Source organism: Sylvia atricapilla, chromosome 6, assembly GCF_009819655.1.
Source record: "Sylvia atricapilla isolate bSylAtr1 chromosome 6, bSylAtr1.pri, whole genome shotgun sequence".
In the NCBI taxonomy this organism is placed as follows: Eukaryota; Metazoa; Chordata; class Aves; order Passeriformes; family Sylviidae; genus Sylvia; species Sylvia atricapilla.
The window spans coordinates 24,763,159-24,782,232 of record NC_089145.1 but is presented as its reverse complement, the minus strand read 5'-3'; the positions used below and the strand labels follow the sequence as shown (position 1 = coordinate 24,782,232).

The window sequence follows — 19,074 nt, the reverse complement described above, 5'->3', positions numbered from 1 at the left end:
CTCCTTTACTACTTGCTTATCTACTGATTCCATCAACCTTGATTGATTTTTGTTTTGGTTTGGGTTTTTTTAATTCTCATTTACCCATGTTATATGATGCCATTTGTCAGAATTTATGCTGCTTTTTATTTTCACTATTCAGATCTTCCATTCTTACACTGCTTCCTGTGTCTAAGCATCATTGTTGTATTTTTATAATGTCTAGTACACTTCTTATTTCCATTTCAGATAATTATATTTTGTTGCCGTTTTCAAGTTTTTATTATTTTAGTTGTCATTTGTCTAACTTCTTTGATTTTTGGGAGACTTTTAAAAGGTTCATATTACAAGTGTACATTTTTCAGGTCTCTCTCTGCAACCAGAATTTGGACTTTATAAAAACACACAAGCATATATGTATGTACATGTGTTTCCACAGCAGATTTCAGGACAAGAGAGAAAAATGGTTTCGTACACAAGAGATTACTTTCAGATGAAATTTCTTACTAGGTAAGCATTGAGCACTTGGGAGAAAGCAAACATTTCTTTCATAAATCTGTTGGGCTGATACTTCAGAAATCGAATAGGCTCAGTTTCTCTGAGTATTTGTAGGACAGCACATGTTTTGGGACTCCACTGCTAGGCTAAAAAACATCAAAAAATATACAAACAGATAATAATGCTCAGAATTTTCTTAGCATGTCTCATCCAATTATTATGAAACTATATTAAAATATTACACTGAAAAATGTGGTGAGTAGCTGCATTTCATTAGTAAAGAAATTCAGATGCTGACTCCTGGAAAAGTATATCCGGGATCTCTCAGTAGTAGAATGAGAACTAAATCTCATGTCCTCACTTTCTATATGGATTGCTACACATTCCTATTTTTCAAATATTCCAATATTTGGCAAAGGAACAGTTTTGAAGCATTCTCTTGTAAGCACTTACAAATCATCTGGGTGCTTTTATGTCATTCTACACAGCAATTAAGTCAAACCTGAAACAGGGAAATCTGAGAACCTGCTGTAGTATCTTAGTGCTGGTTGATACTTAAGTCAGATATTTTAGATGCCAATGTTCTTCTACTAGGGGAAAAAAAAAAAAAAAAAAAAAAAAAAGAAAATTCAGTTGGTCACTGTCTTTCTCCTGGAGATTAAAAGGAGCTGAAACTACTATGTAAGGTTACATTGCTGTCTCTGTCAGCTGAAGAACTGGATACCTCATGAACAGTAAAATTAAAGCAAGGAAAGAAGGAACAAAAAAAAATAAGGTGACAGAATCTGAGCCTGCTGTATCTGAACCTGTGCTTTCTGACAGCTGTGGGATTGCCCCAGCATTTTATGCACTTCTGCTATGCAAACTCAGCACTTTACCTGCTGCAGTGGAGAACTGAGACCTTTAGCATTTTGCTTTTTAAGTAACTCATATATTTTTCATATATGGACTAGAGTCCATATAACTTGCCTGTGCTTTTATCTCCAGGGCAATGCTGGTATCCTATCTCCATGGTAGCTCTACAATAGGCAAACTGAGGTAATTTTTTTTCCTTTCAGAGCTATAATTATCAAGGCACAGCCCATTAGCAGAGAACAGTATGAAGGAGATGAAAGATCCCTTTCATGGCAGTAATGGTCTCACCACATTTCACTGGGCTCAGAAAAAGGATTAACTGTACGTGCTAATCCCCATATACAGGCATAAAAGCATACGTGCATAAAGGCAGAAGCACAGAGTTTTGCATAGGGGCAGTGTCTCTTGCAAGCACCTAAGCAAACAAACGCTAACAAATATTTGCTCTGCCAGGGGTTTTTTAAGAGGGCATGAAATCTGCAACAAGCATTTAAACAGTCTATGCAAAATACTTCTTGTTTGGTTTTGTGGGAAAGCCAAGTATGAATATCCCTCCCCCAACCCCTCCAATCCACTGCTGTGAGTTGGGTTTGAGATGGAACTGGATTCCTGTCAAAATGCTGGTTATGTATTATATGATCAGCTCTGAAGCATTGTTGTCACCCACTTTGTGTGCAACTCCAATCAAACATTCAGAAATACAAGAGAGTGTATCCTTTGACTAATGTACTGCTAGGCATTTTTTTGAATATGTGTACTCCCATCATTTCTATTCATACAGCATCTCCAGTGCACGGTTTAATGAATGGTAAATTACTCCCTCTTTCATGCAGCTTTTGCTTCAAGGAATTATCTGGAAACCTCTGTTCTTACTAAAGTGAGATCAGTGCCTACAGAATGAAAGACAGTCCTCTGGAGTTCATTTATCATCTGAAGACCGGGACTTGCTCTAACCCTAATCCATAGGAAGAGAGTCAGTCACCTGTGGCAACTTGCAATACCTGTACTGACTGTAAATTGCAGAAACGACACATGGATTGCATATTGTACCAAATAAGGGAACGTGTAACACTATTCCTTGTTTATTACTAGTCATTCTGGGATTACGTATAGTTGGTTTGCAGTACTCAACACCCTAGACACCATTCCAGGTGCTGACATCTACCCTAACCTGACACGATAGGCAGCTTGAACACAGACCTGCCTCTGAGGATGTGTCTGGGGGATTTTTTAGAATTTTTTTTTTGCCTAGCGATTGGACTTTCCTACCAATATTAATGTGTATTGTCAGCTGCTCTTGGTGGAAACTTGTTTTAAACAGAAGCTGTTGAATGTGGGTAGTTTTTAAAGCTGCACAATATGTGTCTGTGTGAGAAGTGAAGCATCTCTGGCAGTTACTGTGTCAGTGTGGTGACACTGACTGTCATTTTCCTTTTTGCTATAGATTCCCATGTAGATGGTCTCTGCCTGTTTCCTAGTGCTGCAGTCCAACAACACTGTCACTATTCCAGAGGATGTCTTGGAACATTAGTATGGATCTAATGCAAGGCAGTGGATGCTTTGTAGATCAGTGGTCAGGTTGGAAAGATGACCTGGGAGAGGGAGTAAGAGACAGTTGGCTAAAGCTGCAGTGGACAAGCAGTGGATTAGTTACAGCCCAAAGTACACCTGTACATCTTAGGAAAAGAAAGTTCACACAGTGCCCAGCCGAGAAACAAACAACTGATATTAACCTCTCATTAATCTATAAAAGTACAGGGGAAAGGAAAATTCCACTTACTCAAAAGGAACACACACACTCAGCAGAATGTTAATCAAGTAATATTTCATTATGTCTTAACACTTGAGGTACAGTTTATGCTGGAATAAAAGTGTACCTCAGTTCAATGCCACTAGTATTCTTTCTGGACCACAGATTCTAGGGTTGAAGGCAGCTAGTTGATTTTTCATCCCTGTTGTCAACATTGAGAAGAAACTTTACTCTGGAGAGGGGAGATCACACAATGGATGATAAATCCATTAGAAGATGTTGGCCAGAAGCACAGGTTATATAGGAAACACCATAACTCTGCAAGCATTATCATGTCAGTGTCTCCTTCCTGTAAAAGAATTTACTGTCTGTGCAGGTGGAAAAAAAATACTTAAACAAGTAAAAAATACCTTGTAAAGACAGAAACCATCATATGAATTTTATTGTTCATACAGGGGTGAATTATTATCAAGAGCCTTTTCTGACATCCTGAGAAAAAATCACTGGTGATTCCAAATGTCAGCAGAATCTACTAGCAGAGCTTTGCTATCTCTACAGATCCAAGTCTTTGGCATGAGTTAAAAGTAAAAATGATTCTGAAAATTCCTGAAATCTGGGAAGTCCATATGTGAATCCAGTTATGTATCCTGGCATTTTGGCAGAAACAGTTTTTTGTTGCAAGAAGCCTATATAAAAATTAATCTGCCTTCATGCTCTATAACTAAAGGCGTATGAAATACAGAAGCTTTGTTTAAGTGAAGCCAAAAGTTCAAACTTGCTTTTTTCAGGGTTTTTCCCCTCATTAAAATTATCAAACCCCGCTTTTATTGCCAAACACATGGCTTTTGATGAAATGCAGCTTTCAGTCACTTTTTAGGCTGGATTTTTCAATTAATCTCATTTGAATTTTAATTTTGGAAACCTATAAATATAGATGCTTTCACAGTTTATTTGGTATGAAGTTATTTCAAATCTTGTTAGTTTATTTTTCTCAGTGATTCAAAGCTAACCATGCACTACATGAACAAGCTGTTTACCTTTATTATATTTTAAAGCTAAACTAAAATTAGTGTCTTCTTCATTCTCAAAAAACATGAAGTCTAATTAAAAAGAATTTTGTCTTCAGATAAAATAAAATTCTTCACCAGTTTGAGAGTAGATTGGATGGGATGTCTCTTGTATTCCTATTGTACTGAAACAAAAGAAAAATCCTAAGGAAATTAGTGACAATTTTGTACAGCCTCAACGACTAAATCCTAAATTTAATATCTGAATGCTCCTATAACTATTATCTAATGAGTGGGAGGTGCAACCACTACAGTTATGCGTCTACAATGGCTCTTCTTTATTATTTATGCTGTCCTTGCCGGGTGTAGCATTTTCTACCTAGTGTATGCAGGGATGTGCATGATATAAGATGTAGGTGAAAAATCAGGCTGTAAGAATCCTTGGTTGCCAACAATGTGCTCTTTTTTTATACAAGCCATTTTGTACAAAATCTCACTAGAAGATGTCATCATCTGTTGGTGGAAGTGCTTTGTCCATTTAATAGAAGCCTCATGAAACACCTCCTGCCATAATGAAATAGAAACCTGTTCTTTCTTGTTGCTCTGAGAATAAGCAGACCATGTCAATAGTTCAGTGACTTCTCATATCATCTCCAGTGTATTTATTTTCCTGTCATGTAACAGGTTGGGAGAGGCTCTGTCACATGCATTAAGCAGCTTGCCTCATTTAACAACACTCTTTCAAAGAACTATAAAGAAACACAACAAAGAACATAATATAATGACACAAAAAGCCAAGCTGATCTTTGGAGTTCAGGATTTTACAGAACTGAGTAAGAAACATTTGCATTCAGAAAAGTGAGCAGACTGATCACAGCTCTACAAGGTAATGGGTAAATGCTCTATCTTTGTGCAGAAGGATCTTTAATAAAGATTTGAAATGGATTTTAGATAAGAACTTTCCCAATAAGAGGGATATATCGTCACAAAATGTGCTTGATACATGAGGAGTGTAACACATTGTTTTATCACAGAAACATCAAAATCTCTTCTTTCCATGGGCAAGACCCAGATGTTATATGCATGAAGCAATATGTCAAATCTGGCTGTAACAAATTTCAGAAATTATTAATAAATCTCCTATTGTTACCATTCCCTAACAAGGTATTCAGGATTATGCTGACTACTTATCTACACTTGATTCCATTCCTTTTCTTGTTACCTCTCCTATTTCCTGATAAAAACACTTCCTACTGCCCAGGGGGAACTGCAGGTTATCTTTATTTCATGCAACACCAAGCCTTTCTTTTGCTTTTAAACATACCTGTACACTTTGCACCTAATGCTAAAATGCCATGTGAAACACTGAAATCTGCAGAGGGGAAAAAAACCCTCCTGCATATGAGCTTTTGGCATGCCAAATTCTTCAGCTTGAGTATCATGGGCCCTTCATAGGAGAGGGCAGATGGAAACCTGTGGACCTCTAAATGGTCCTTTCTACAACTGTGAATCCGATGATACATCCAATCACAAGGCTGTCTATGGTTTTCTTGTTCAACCATTGGGATTTAAGGGTGTTTTAAAATTAATAGGAATGTTGCCCTGATCTTTTTCAGCCTTCTGATGTTTGCGTTTTTGTAGTAGAGTTTCTCACAGATTTCCATGTAAACAAAGTGATGTTATTGCAACTGTCCTTCTTGTTTATCATTCTTCTCTTGAGGAAGGACAATTGATAGACTTCTAGTTTGACCAGTGTGGTTGGAGAGGTGTCAACCACACCCTCCAATCCGTGGTCATTGTCCAAAACCTATATAAATCGAAATAGAAAAAGAAACTTCCTTCTTTTTGCCCTAACGACTTGACTGAGTGCATGTCATTCCTTTTGCGTCCTATAGCAACATAGGAACTCCTTAAAAGGAGTCAGTTCCTGAATTAGGCTGTTACCAGCACAGGATGTAGGAGGCTAAGTGATGCTCCTTTCTCTGTCACAAACAAAGTGACAGAGTTTTTTGTGGCAGCTGATACCCTGTTCAGATTCCAGTGTAGGGTAGTGTTTAGGCAACTGACTGCTGGAGGTATATAGCTTCCCTTGGTTTAGTAACCTTTGTGCCTTCAGCTGAACTTCATGCCAGAGAGAATTTTATTAATTCTCTCCTGGAATTGGAATGTTTTCCAATATCTGGCTACCCGGTGCAGCAAGTACCTCCCTACCTTGCAGAGATGCTGCAGAGGTGAAGTTACGAAAGGGATAATCAAATGCTGCTGTAAGGTCAGCTACAGAGGTCTGTAAGGCAAACGAAGTAAGGGGAGGTCTCTCAATATACAAGTCCTCCCCCAAGATGTAGCATGAGGAAAACTGAGTCTTATGTGTTTGCAAAGTTGTGGCTAATTTGTTTGTTGGGTGTTCTTGGGATGCTTGAAAAGGCCAATAGCAAATTTATTTTCTCAAGATAAGGGAGTTGTTTTTCATCTGGAACAGAGATGTCTGGAGGAGTTTTAAAAACTCCATTACTAACCAGCAGCTTCACTGTCTTGAAATAATTTCCTTTCTAGTAAGACCCTTTAACACATGAGCCAGCTACTGCCACCAAACTGTGACCACCTGTTCAGTGAATTACTTTGCTGTGTATCACTTTCTTGTTTTATACCACCTGGCACTTGCATTTCTTTTTGCTGCATTATGTTTTTTAACAGCAGGCAATGATAGGGCTGCTCAAATGTCACACAGGGCAAGAATATGACTTAAGAAACTAGGAATGAAAAAAATGAGGTAAATGAGTAACAAAGCAGGGCCATTCTGCTTGATGATGCCAGCCACCTGTACTCAGGTGAAACTGAACCTTGCAGCAGTCTAATCTAGTATTAATTATCTCTGTTTTAATGTTTCTGTCCACCTGAGTGCTTTGAAACAATCATTAGTTATCTCAGTCTTTTTGAATACATCTAAAAGAAAGCTCTATCATTGTAATGTGATTTGGGACTTCAGTTGTTGATTGGGTTCTTACCTCTGAGCCAGTGTGTGGTTATCAGCATAGGCAAAAAGTGCTGGAATCTCATCTCCTAAAGCTAGTAAATATGACAGGAAGAAGCTGTAGTAATTTTGCATCTGAGGAATGGTCTTTCTAGTCTACACCAAAAAATATATACCTGAATATCACTATTTCACACACACTCACTCCTACACAAAGCATGGTAACATTTATAAAACTGTTTTTCTAATAAGTAGTTTGGGAATGTACTGAGACCAAATTTGAAGGTAAAAATATTTTTTTCACTGAATTGAACACCTTGAAGAAAATTATAAATGAACAATGCTTTAGTTAAGGTGTTTGAGACCCCAGCCTTCACTGAAAATGCTACATAGGGAAATCTCCCCAGTTCATCCATACTTCTTGGAGGTTGGGAGGGGAATTTCTCCATGGAAAGACATCACTTTTAATTTACACACAGTGGAGTTTATGGAAGCAAATACATTTGCCATTTTACTTCAGTAGAGACACACTTTTGAGGTGAATCTCACCAGACAAGATGGCAGTGCATTAAATGGACTAAATACTTTTGGATAAAACTAAGTAATAATTTTGGTGCTGCTGATATAGTTTCAGGAATAGAATACTTTCTTTGCTTAGCACAAAGTAAACAAATTGCTTTCTCATGCATTGCCCCCCCTCCTCGTCCCCTATTTGTCTATCATCCAGAATATTCTGATTTTTCAGCTGGAACATTCTTTAAATGTTCTGCAGACATTGCAAACATTACAACGGAAAGTTAACTTACTTAAAAGATTGCACTTCAATCTATTTTATTTTATGGGCTTCGGAACTTGCTGAAAAAAAATTATGGTCATCTGAAATTCACTGTCTTAAACGGAGAAAGTTGCATTTTGAACTTTACTAGCGTGAATAATTTAACCTGGGCAAGGGAAAAGGTATTTTTCTCTTTAACTCTTTATACTTTAGGCAATATTATTGTATTGTTAATCAGGTTATAATTTACATGCTAAACTCAACACAAACCTTATATGACCTTCTTTCTACCCAGTGAAATATGTACTTGCATTACACAATTAAAATTTTAATATAATTCTACTAATACTATTGACAAGATTATTTGCTATAAATTTTGTTTTGCAGGAAGGACATACATTTTGGTTATAGTATTACAGTTGGTTTCATATTTCTAATATAGAGGGTAGTATCTTGCACGTTTTAGGTGTGCTTATATCCACAGACACATATACGTGCAGATCTGTAGAAATTATTGTGGTATGTGAAACCTTCACTGAATTCACTTGCTTCCACTACTGCTCTTCTGAGAAAATTCACATGCTTGAAGTGAAGTATCTTTATATGTGCATAAGAAATTATAATTTCTGCTACGAGAGTCTGTTCCAGGAAAGGCTGCAGAATAATTCCTCTGAGAAGTGGTGCAGATAATTATGTAAGGCATGGATGTGTTGTGAAAAGGAAAGGAAATTAACCTTTTTAATTGTTATCCTGTGTGAGGTGTGGGAATTACTTTGGTATCTTCCAAGAGTTTCCTTTGTAACTGAGAAATGGAAACCAGTCTTACGGCACCACTCCAAGGACATTCTGCAATTTGAAATGACAGTATGGGACAAACAAAAAAATCAACTGTGCACTGAGAGAAGCTATTAGGCAATGTAATTGTTCCTTTAATGGTTTCTGACTAAATAGGGTCCACTGTATTCCATAATGCCATAAAAGACATATATAGGTGTGTAGGGCACTGTTTTAGAGAGGAAATTGCAACATTTCTTAATCAAGAATTTAAAAAAAGGAACAAAACCAGGCTTTCCTCTTTTGGATTCAACCAGTTGTTGAGTTAGTTATGTCCTCTACATATTAACTCAGCATCATATCTGGAATAATATTAAATCAGAGAAAAAAAATTCTTAATCACAGTCATTCACTTAATGTTTTTTTTTTCTCTCCCTATTTCAGAAATCATTACTTCAAACCACTCTTCTTTTTGTTTTGCTTTGTCTGGCTTCTCTCATTGCACCAAACCATCCACTAGCAGAACATGCTTCTATCCATGTGCGTGGTTGTGCTCAGTGATAGTTGGAAAGCCATACAAGAGAAAGAAAACTTTAGACACCAAAGCTTCTGTCCAGATCCTTTTATCTTTTCCACCAAACGGTACTCCCTGGCTCGACGCAGCAGCCTGGGCACAGCCCCCATCCTGCAGGCTGGAGGATGAGGAGAGGGCACCAAAGCCCCACGGCCTCCCGGTCACCCAGCTTGGGACCAGCATTGATTGTCCAGCTGGTGAGGGTGTGGAGTGCATGTCCTGCGAGGAGCAGCTGAGGGACATGGGGATCTTTAGCCCGGAGAAAAGGAGGCTCAGGGGTGACCTCTCCCTACAATTCTCTGGAAGGAGGTTGTACCAGCTGCGGGTCAGTCCCTTCTCCCAGCTGACAAGTGACAATATGAGAGGTCATAGTGTCAACCTGCACTAGGGGAGGTTTAGCTTGGATATTAGGAGGAATGTCTTCACAAAAAGGGTGGTCAGACACCGGAATGGACTGACCAGGGAGGTGGTGCAGTCACCGTCTTTTTGGAGTTTCTTTAAGACTGGATATGGCATTTAGTGCCATGGTGTAGCTGACGTGGAAGTGTCTATGTTAGACTCAATGATCTCATAGACATTTTCCAACCTAATGGATCCTATTTGATTCTGTGAATGCCGGTAAGCCTGCAGCGAGGGCAGAACTCGGAGAACTAGCTCCTCATCTTGGCCGAACAAACACTGCTTCCATGTTTGACTTACGCCCGAGTCAATCAGTCCCCGCTGCATTCCCAGCAGTTTACACTGGAAACTGGAAGAGGCCAGTACGTTACTGCAGGTGAAGCACTCCACCCGCCGTGCCGGGCAGCGGCTGTGGCTGGCGGGGAGTGCCGGTGAAGGCTGCGCGGAGCCGCGGCTCCCCGGGGAGGGCTCTGCTCCGAGCCTCCCGCGGCACGGCAGCCAGCCCGAGCCCCCCGCCAACATGGCGCCCCTGACCCCCGCGCTTCCTCTTCCGGCCGGGTTGCCATGGCGCTGCCCCCGGCCCAGCCTCCCCCCGCCCGCCGGTGTGTGTTTACATCGGGCAGGAGGAGCCGGAGCCCCAGCGCCGGGGGAGACGGGCACGCAGCCGCCGGCCGCCCGCGCTCCCTCCATCCCCGCCGGGCGGTGCTCCGGGAGACGCGGCATGAAGGTGATGCTGGCGGCTGTCCCCGGGGCGGGGGGCTCGGCCGGGCCGCGGCGGCTCCCGGCGGCTGCGGGGGGCGGGGGCCGGGCCCCGGCGGTCACCGGCGGCGGGAGGTGGCGGTAGCCGTGCGCGCTCGAAATGAATCGCATAACTTCCAGAAGCTTCCAGCTTGGCGGGGGATGTGGTGTCGCTTCTTGGGTCCGTCTCCCGTGAAAGAATTCCCCCTTCTCCATTAAAACCCGGATCGTTTCCTGCGGTGCTGAGACGGGAAGGGAGCCGGGAAAGGCTGCCTGCGCCCGCTGCCCTTCTAGGCTGGTGTCTCCACGGAGAAACTGCCCTCCTTCCCCGGCATCTTCCCTCATCCGCAGCATCTGGCGGGCGGGTTCTGTCCCCGGCGGCCGTGGGGTTCGTGCCGTGCTGTGCCGCCGGCGCTGCTCCAGCGCTCACCCGGGCTGCTGCTCTCGCAGGCCCTTCCCCGAGCCTGGGGGAGACCGTCGCCTTTCTCGGTAGTTTGCTGTGGAAAACTATTAGCATAGGGAGTGTCTAACCTGAGCCGGCTATTGGTGTGGGTGCTGAGGCTGGCTGGACCATAGAAGTAGTAACATATAACGCTCAGATGCGAGGTTGTGTCTTCAGTTGTGTTGGTTAGGAATCAGCAATGCTGTTGTATTGCTTTTTCTTCACTTTATGTTGCCATATTTCTTTAGTTTTCAGGTGTATGACTTTTGAAGGGGTTTTCTTTCATTAATCAGTCTGAAACTTGAGACACACCAGGCATTCCCTGCCGCCTGAAATTGTCCAGCGGTAAAACAAAAAAATGTATTTGCTAGGTTGTAAGCTCTTTGAGGCAGAAACTCTATAGGTCTGTACCAATCCCGACGGAGAAATTTGGCTCAGGCCTTCCTCCAAGCCCCTGAGTCAAGTAAGTGTGTGTTAGAAGTTAATCAGCTTGTGCAGGTGTTGAGTTCTGGGAAGTACAAACACATATGTGTGGCAAACACTGAGGTTACCAGTTGTCTCTGGGCTCCAGGGGCTCTAAACCATGAATGCCTGCACAGCTGGTGGATGAAAGAAAAGGGGCAGCCTCCACATACATGCTGTAAGTATATGTAAAAAGAGCGTCTCCTGCATACAGTGTATATTTTGTTGTACATTTGTACAAAGCCTGATTGTAAAAAGTGCATTTTTTTCTTCTCTCTGAAAGTTTGTTACTTCCATTGGTGTAGGTTAATAAAAAACATGTATTGAGAACATTTTTGATAAACAGCACTATGGCTTTGGGTGACTTGTTGACTTTCACTGTAAAACACAAACCTCTGAGTGCTATCTGAACAGTACATCCACCTTGAGGTCAAAACTGCAAAGATTTCCTTCAGCTTCTGTTTTATTGCATGCAGAGTAAAAAGCTGCTTATTCTTGCTAAGCCCATTACTTCTGCTGAATTCCTGTTTTGCCCCACTAGAGTAGGGAAAGCTCATGGCTATTTAAGGTGAGTTCATTCAAAATAGAATAAGGTGTGAGTAGAATCATGTTCTGACCGCAAGGAAAATGCGTGTGTTTTGGGGGGAAAGTTGTTTGGTTTGCTTTTCATCAATCATTCTTCAGGTAAAAGCACTGTATAGAGCTTTTCAGTATAAAAGGGTTCACACTTTTTTCTCTAAATGGGTAATTTCTTTTAGTGCACATTTCTTTCCATGTGTGCCACCTTTTGCTGTAGGAGTTGCTTTAAGTTTCTTCTAGGTAAGGTCATTGCAGATGCATGGTTTAAAGTCTTAAGCTGGTGGTGGGAATAATTACCTTTTCACTTAATAAGTGGAATGCATTGAAATGTGCAGTATTTTCACCCCTTTAAAAGGGTAAGGAAAGGAGAAGTGAAGAGAAGGAAGAGGTATCTGTGTGGTGTGAGTTGGATCTGAATCCCTTGTATGGGCCTGCTCGTGAGTAGTTCAGTGTGACTTTAAAACAAGTAAGTTTAAGCTTTAGGTCGTTGCAGGGAAGACATCAAAACAAAGCTTTTCAAAAGTCGTTGTGTCTATTTCTCCCCTAATTATTGTTGTATCTCAGAAAATACATTTGAGTTTGTGTGTTGGTGGCAGCGTTGGTTTTGATGCTGAGTTGGTTAGCACGTTGCTGAGAAGGCGGAGCAGTCAAAAGTAAAAAGGTTAATGCTAATGTGTATCAAAATGGTCTGCCTGCTAAGGGAAGAAGCAGGCAGAGAGAAGTAAGTGGTAACATCGCAGGAGTTGGGCTGTAGAGGCAATCCTTTCAGGATCCATTACTAGAGCTGATCATTGCTGAGGAAACCAAAGCCTGATGTAGTTTATTAAGATGATCACATAATAAGTATCCTAGTATCCTGTTGAAAAGGTAGAGTGAAGTAAAGTAGTGTGGCAAAGCAATGCTTTAAAACCTGTTGAAACTGGACTCAATTCAAGGTAGTCTTTATGTGTACTTTATTTCTGTTCCCATGTCGTTTTAGCTGTGTCAATGCTGAAGGATGGTATCTCTGGCCCTTTCCACGCTATGCAAAATACAAAACTGGTTAAAGTCCCTTTTTCTGCTTTAAAGCACAGGAGTTGAGAGGCAAGCAGCTCAGATTGTGTCAAGAAGTGGACCTTTTCTGTATGTAGTAATAAGTGATACTTTTGAATATGTCAGTAAACTTTGCTTTCCTTCAAAGGCAGATCTGGATGGCAAGGAAATACACCTTTTCAGGCTGCATTAGAAACCTGGGTAACGAGTCTGTCCTGTGGGAAGGGCAGTTCCATTTACTAGGGGCAGTGGGGAGATAACAAAATCCCTGCTTGTCTATCACAGTCAGCTGCTAATTACTGTCCACAACATAGTATCTTTACAGTATTAATCTCTTGTGGCTAAATGCTGAGTTTATCAAGTCTTCGGCAGCACTGGGGAAGAGTCTTGTGCCTCTGCTAACAGAATCTCTTCATGCTGTATCCTGAATGCATGAATGAGTTGAGGCATTAGGATAGTTGCTGGTATGGTGCTGCTGTTAGAAGCAGTGCTTCTAACACTGCTGCTGTTACTGGTCTAACCTAAATCCAAAATCAGAGAAATGAAAGGCATTGGGAGTGACAGGACATATTGAAGTTCTTGTTAGTGAAAGCAAGCTCAGGATGTGATTTCAGTTAAGTGGCTGCTCCCCTCTTTATTGAACCGACTCTTCAAAGTAGAATGAGAGCTTGTGGTGCTTTGGCATGTGCTCACAGTTAAGTTATATAGTTTGGGATATGACCAGTGTCATAAATGTGACATTTTACTTTGAGGAACTTAAAGCTATATTTAAGAGAAAGCATGTGAACTTACTGCCTATAGTTCTCTTTTTCTGACTGCCTGTGATAGTGAGTGTTGACAGATACATTTTAGAGGTCAGAATAAGGCAAGATGTAGGAGAAGAGAATACAGGTGGCCTCACCCCTGATAATAACAGCTGTGTTAATTAGCCAATACAGCCTTGGCCCTGATGAACAACAGCTACATCCAATAAGGATGAGTGAGATAAAAGAGGGGGTGAGCTGCTAAGGGGAGTATCATCATGGAGGAGGAACCTTGAGAAGTATGAAGCAGAGAATCGTGAAGCAGAATCCTGGGGAGAGAGAATTGCTGCTACAAGGTCAGTCTGGGTCTGCAGTCCGAGCCTGTTGTTGGAACCTGCAGTCACGGTCTGGCTGGGTAAAAGCCTGCAATCAGAATCTGCAAACTAATACATGCCCTTATAGTTTAGCAGGCAGTTTCCAGCAGTCAGTGACTGCAAGAGAAACCTACAGGAGGAGCTTGCTGCCGCCAGAGTCAGTGAATAGTTGGAGTTAAAATGACTAAGTTGTGAAGAGGCATAAACCAGGACCCTTTTTATGCTGTGTTTAGCAAGAAATCTGTGCCTTGGCTCATTTTTACCCTCTAACAAGAGGGCTGCTGCAACAGCAAGATATTTTGAAGGTGCAGTATCAAATTTATGGAAAGCTTAAGTAAATATTTTTCTTGCTTGTATTAACAGACAACTCTGTTCCTTAAGGATATCATGGGTTATCCTGTTGAAATGATGTACATGTAACCTTTTTTTTTAAACAAGTGTCCAATCCTGTTTAGCAGGACTCTTTATAGTTGAAATGAAAAACATTTGGAAGAGGGACAGGTTATAAAAATAAGAGACAAGAGGTATTGCTTTATATGGATTACATAGTAATATTTTGTTTTCCTAATATGTGGTCTAGGAATCAGGAGGAGCATGAATGTAAGTGATAGAGTAAAAAGGAAAACTGTGTACATAGTCTGTAGATAATTTTGATTTAAATATTTGGCTGTGATTGGTCATGTCCGTTTTTCTTTATTGCTTAACTGCCTTACAAACTTCGTAGTGGTTTTCTTTTCTAATATTTCAGCCGAATTTCAGAGAGATGGAAAGGGATTACATACCTTTGAAGTTCTGGGCAAGGTATATTTTTACATAGATGGGGCAAATAGTAGTCAAATAAATAGATAGTACTCAAGTAGACAAATAGTTTTAAGTTCTTCAGAAGAAATGTTTGATTGAACTTATTGGGTATCACAGAAGTGGCTTGTGTTGGTGCTTGTAAATCTTACTGTCTTAATGTCTGCAGAGCTGCTCAAGCTCTAGTGCAATTCTTGGATTTTGATTTATTCTAAAAACATTTTGGAGGGAGACCCTTTGCACCTCACAGATCTTCAAAGGTAAAAGGCAGCAGTTACAAAAACCTATTGCTTCCTGAATGAATTATTACTCGTGTGTTGCTTGTGTTCTTAGTGATCAAGTGTTTTTTTCTATCTGATGGCTGTTTGGTTCCTGAGTGTAGTAACTCTGGTTTGAATTTTGTACGTAGAAAGTTGTGATCTTTCTTACCACTTCTTGGTGTGGGTTTGGGAGAAAAAGAGGTCTCTATGGAGCCTGAAATAAAAGGGGTGTTACTGCTGGCAGTGCTTCTGGCAGTCAAGTTTTGATTGTGCAGGCTAGGTGTGAAACTGGAGGGCTTAACAGTACCAGAAGATGTAGTTTTTGTTCTTTAGAGTTGGTAAATATTTTATCCGAAATGCTCTTCTTTAAGGCACTACAGTAAGTGCATAGAATGAGAAGAAACACTGATCTTGAAAAGCGAGTTCAAAACTCACTTGTAAGGAAGGAAATACTTACCTAGCCATCAACAAAATAAATTTAAAAGTTATGTGGTAAACACATCATACTGCAGTCTCCTAGCTAATTCCCAAATGCAGAAAATGCATTTTGACATTCCTAATGAAATAAAGACATAGGAATAAGTTCTGTCATGAATAAAATATTTCATATTTATCCTCAGTTTCTAGTGTCTAAAATTGCTTTTGAGGGTTTTGAAACAACTTTTTAACTTCAAATGAATTTGCAGCTTTTTATTTTTAAATTGAATTTTTAAATAGGAAATTAAGATTTTTGGCAAGATGACTTGTGTTTCTAACTCTTGCAGTGATGTCTCTGTGACTGTTTTGGGGAGGATGCTCTTACTTTTCAAGCTGTGTATATGCTTATGTACTTTGAATTCAGGTCTTGCTGTAAAAATTCTGGCATTCTAGCTGTAAAAGCCCTTGAAAATTACTTAAATTTCAGCTCGTTAAAGATAAAATAATAGTACTGCACTCTTAAGGAAATAAATGCATGGAAATTGGGTCATGTGGAACCATAATTATAGAATACTACTTAATGCATCTTTGCATGAGTTTTTACCTTTTTTTTTCTTTTTATTGTAACCCTACTGAGGATAGTGAAAGGGATACTACATTATAAGTCTCTAGCATGCTTGAGAAAAATCTTAATGACCTCTGTCATTTATGCCTATATTATTAGGCAAAGGTCTTTTCATTTTTCAGACAAATTTTTCATGCTGTCTGCAGATCCATAGAGTGATATGTCTTTATCTTGTTAAGGAAATGTAAAATATTCTTTCTGTAGATAATGCACTATCTCATTTCTTTAGTCAGAGTAAAACTGGCATTGATCACTAAATCCTTCTGTCAAGGACCAAACTGGGAAGGTACATTTGTAGTATGTTATAGTATAGTTTTATAGTGTGTTAGTTATTCTCTTTGGGCCAGGTCAGTATGTAATCAAATGAAATGTGATTTGCTTGGTTTGGTTTTTGAAAACCACTCTTACATTCTTTGTGCTAACATTGATGTAGTAGGTAAAATCCAGATGGAAAATAAATGGTTGATCGAGGCAAAACTCAATACAATAATTAATTCAAAATCCAGAACTGTCTGATCTACTACTGAGCAGACTGTGTTGGCTGTTTGTTGTATAAATGATGTTAGCTGCCCCATATAAGACACAAACATGAAAAGTATAAACCATCAGTTTACTGGCTTGCTGAATAGAGAGTAGACTGTGGTGTCATTAGCACTCTTAAAAATTTATTTATGCCAAATAAACCCTAATTTGGATTACTGACAGTACAAAGTTGTTGTATTGCTGTTAAAATAGGATTTGACTGTTCTGCTGAGAACAGAACTCAATCTTGACTTGGCATTTGCAACATTAAATCTTGCTCTCATTGCCTCTCTCCACCAGTCCTGTTGTCAAGACAAAATTAAGTGTTAAAATTGTAGCCTCCCTAATGTGTTTGTCCAAATTCAGAAAAGAGCAAGTAATCCAAGCAATTTTTCTATTCTTTGTTACAGCATACTTTGAACAAAGTGCTACAATTTTACACTACTGTCACCCTCAGCATTTCTATTTCTGTACTTTTCTTTAGTGTTCCAGGGGATTTATAACTGCAACCCAAGTCCCCTTGGGCTGAAACCTGGCACAAAAGCTTCATTATAAGTGAACTTTGTTTTGCAAAATTAGAAGCAAAGCATCCATCAAGAGGCTTTCTTAAACATAGAGGAAAGAAAAAAAAAAGTTTATGGTTGCAGATCAATTTTTTTCCCTTTGGAGGAAAAATCTAACCAACATTGGAAATCCCAAATGTGTGGGTGTGCAATCAATAATGATGGCAGATTCAATGAAATGTTCCTATTGCATTTAGAAGACTTTAAATTAAAGTCTTTATTTCTTAGTGTGCTGAAAATTCATTGCTGAAGTAAAAGCTGCAGCTGCAAACTGCCTAACAAAAGTACAGTGATCATTTTAAACTTGTTTCCAGTGTCTGAGGATGGTTATCTGAGCAGCAGAGAATAAGGAGATGGTTGGGTGGTTACATGCTTCAGCTGAAGTACCTGTAGGTCCTCAGCTCCTTGGAAAAGGTTGTCATCATATTGAACTACCTACCCCAGTGGCTGGTTGTTTAGTTTCTATTTTTCTTTATACAACAGCCTCCTTTTTTTTTTTTTTTTTTTTTTTTTTTCTGTAGGAATTGAGACCTTATGTAACTGCATAAAAAGCAGAAAGAGCGTGGTGAGCCACAAACAGTTTTCACAGATGGAAGATGGAATAATTTAATTTGTTTCAACATGAAATATCAAAGATGAGTTCTGAGAAACTTGGTAACAGTGATGGGATAGAGGAGAGATCCCAAATTAGCAATATCATTAATGATGTCATTTCAGGAATGCCTGATGAGGGTCAGCTTCATTGTTACTGGATCTGACAAGCCCTTTGGCATCTACAGACATTCAGCCCAGTCATAACATGTATCATCTCTCACACATTTGGAGAAAGTGTAGTTGAGATGAAAAGAGCTGAGGTGTTCTGTTTTTGTGGTGTTAGGAAGGGACAAAATATGCTAGTGTGCAGGAAACTGTGAGTTTTAGTCTTGTGGATTTGAGCTAAGTATTCTTTAAACCTGATACATAAATAGCCCATGCTTTACTGGGATACTTTAGCATCCTGAAGCACTTAACAAACTGTCCTGTGTTTGAGGATTACTTACCTTGTTTCTTTACGCAGACCCACTGAATCTTGTCATTTTTTAAGGGTGCATCTAATCTTTATGATTAGCAAGTGACATATATTTGATACGGTATAAAAAAGGCATTGGACCTGTGCTGGGGAGCTTACAAGTGAAATCACAGATGTGGAGTGCAGCCTGAGCTACCACAAATTTTCTTCTGCTTAATTGCTTTATTGGAATTGTGCCTACATAGAATGTCAGGTCTGAAAGTTTGGCAGGATAGAGGACATGTGATTTAGGCTGGCACTTGAGGATTTGCATAGAAAGAAGCGAGTCCGACCTTCTGGGCTCTTAAGGAGAGGCTTTAGGAAGAATGAGGCAGTTTCTTACAGTGGAAGAAGTAGGATTCCAGACTCAAGTCCAGAATGTAAACGAATGAAGAATAATGATGGAAAGAAGAAACTGGCATAGAGTGTTTAGATGATTACCTATAAGTTTGAGTATAATGGAGAAGAGTATTTATGTTGTGTATTTCCTTCTGGTTCTTATCTTTCCTTCTTATGGTAGGGGATTTAAAAAAATACTTTGTCTTTTTTGAGTTGAGAATGGTGAGAAGGAGCAGAATTTTAAGATGTGGTTCTTTGAAGGAAATTTGAAGTTATTTGTCTCAAACCTGTTTGATTTTCTTAATAATTTTTCACAAGATGTATTTTTTTTAAAAAAACAAACTGATTGCCCTCCTCTTTGTTGCCCTTCTTGGACTTTGTTTTGGAGTTTTGTATTTTATTTCTGTATTTTACTAGCAAAATGAATTCCTGACTCAGTGAACAGTCAATTGACAGACTTCAGTTTAAGATTATATACCATAGTTCATGTAATGCTAAGGACAAAAGTAGAGTCTGTAAGGCCTAAAAGTGGTGGTGGTGCAGGTAGGAT

At 39.7% G+C, this 19,074-nt stretch overlaps 1 protein-coding gene across 2 annotated transcripts in view; it reads left to right on the top strand.

Moving 5' to 3' along the window:
- Positions 1 to 4,951: 4,951 nt before the first annotated feature.
- Positions 4,952 to 19,074, top strand: part of LOC136362543 (transmembrane protein 263-like) — a 206,693-nt gene continuing 192,570 nt past the window's right edge. The window contains exon 1 of one of the 2 annotated variants that reach the window (XM_066321202.1): positions 4,952 to 4,982. Coding sequence is in view for 1 of the 2 variants with exons in the window: in XM_066321201.1 (XP_066177298.1) it covers positions 10,304 to 10,309 (6 nt within the window). In the remaining variant the exon portion in view is untranslated. Of the gene's footprint in view, positions 4,983 to 10,192; positions 10,310 to 19,074 lie in introns of those variants that run through there. The other variant, XM_066321201.1, reaches the window with a different exon arrangement.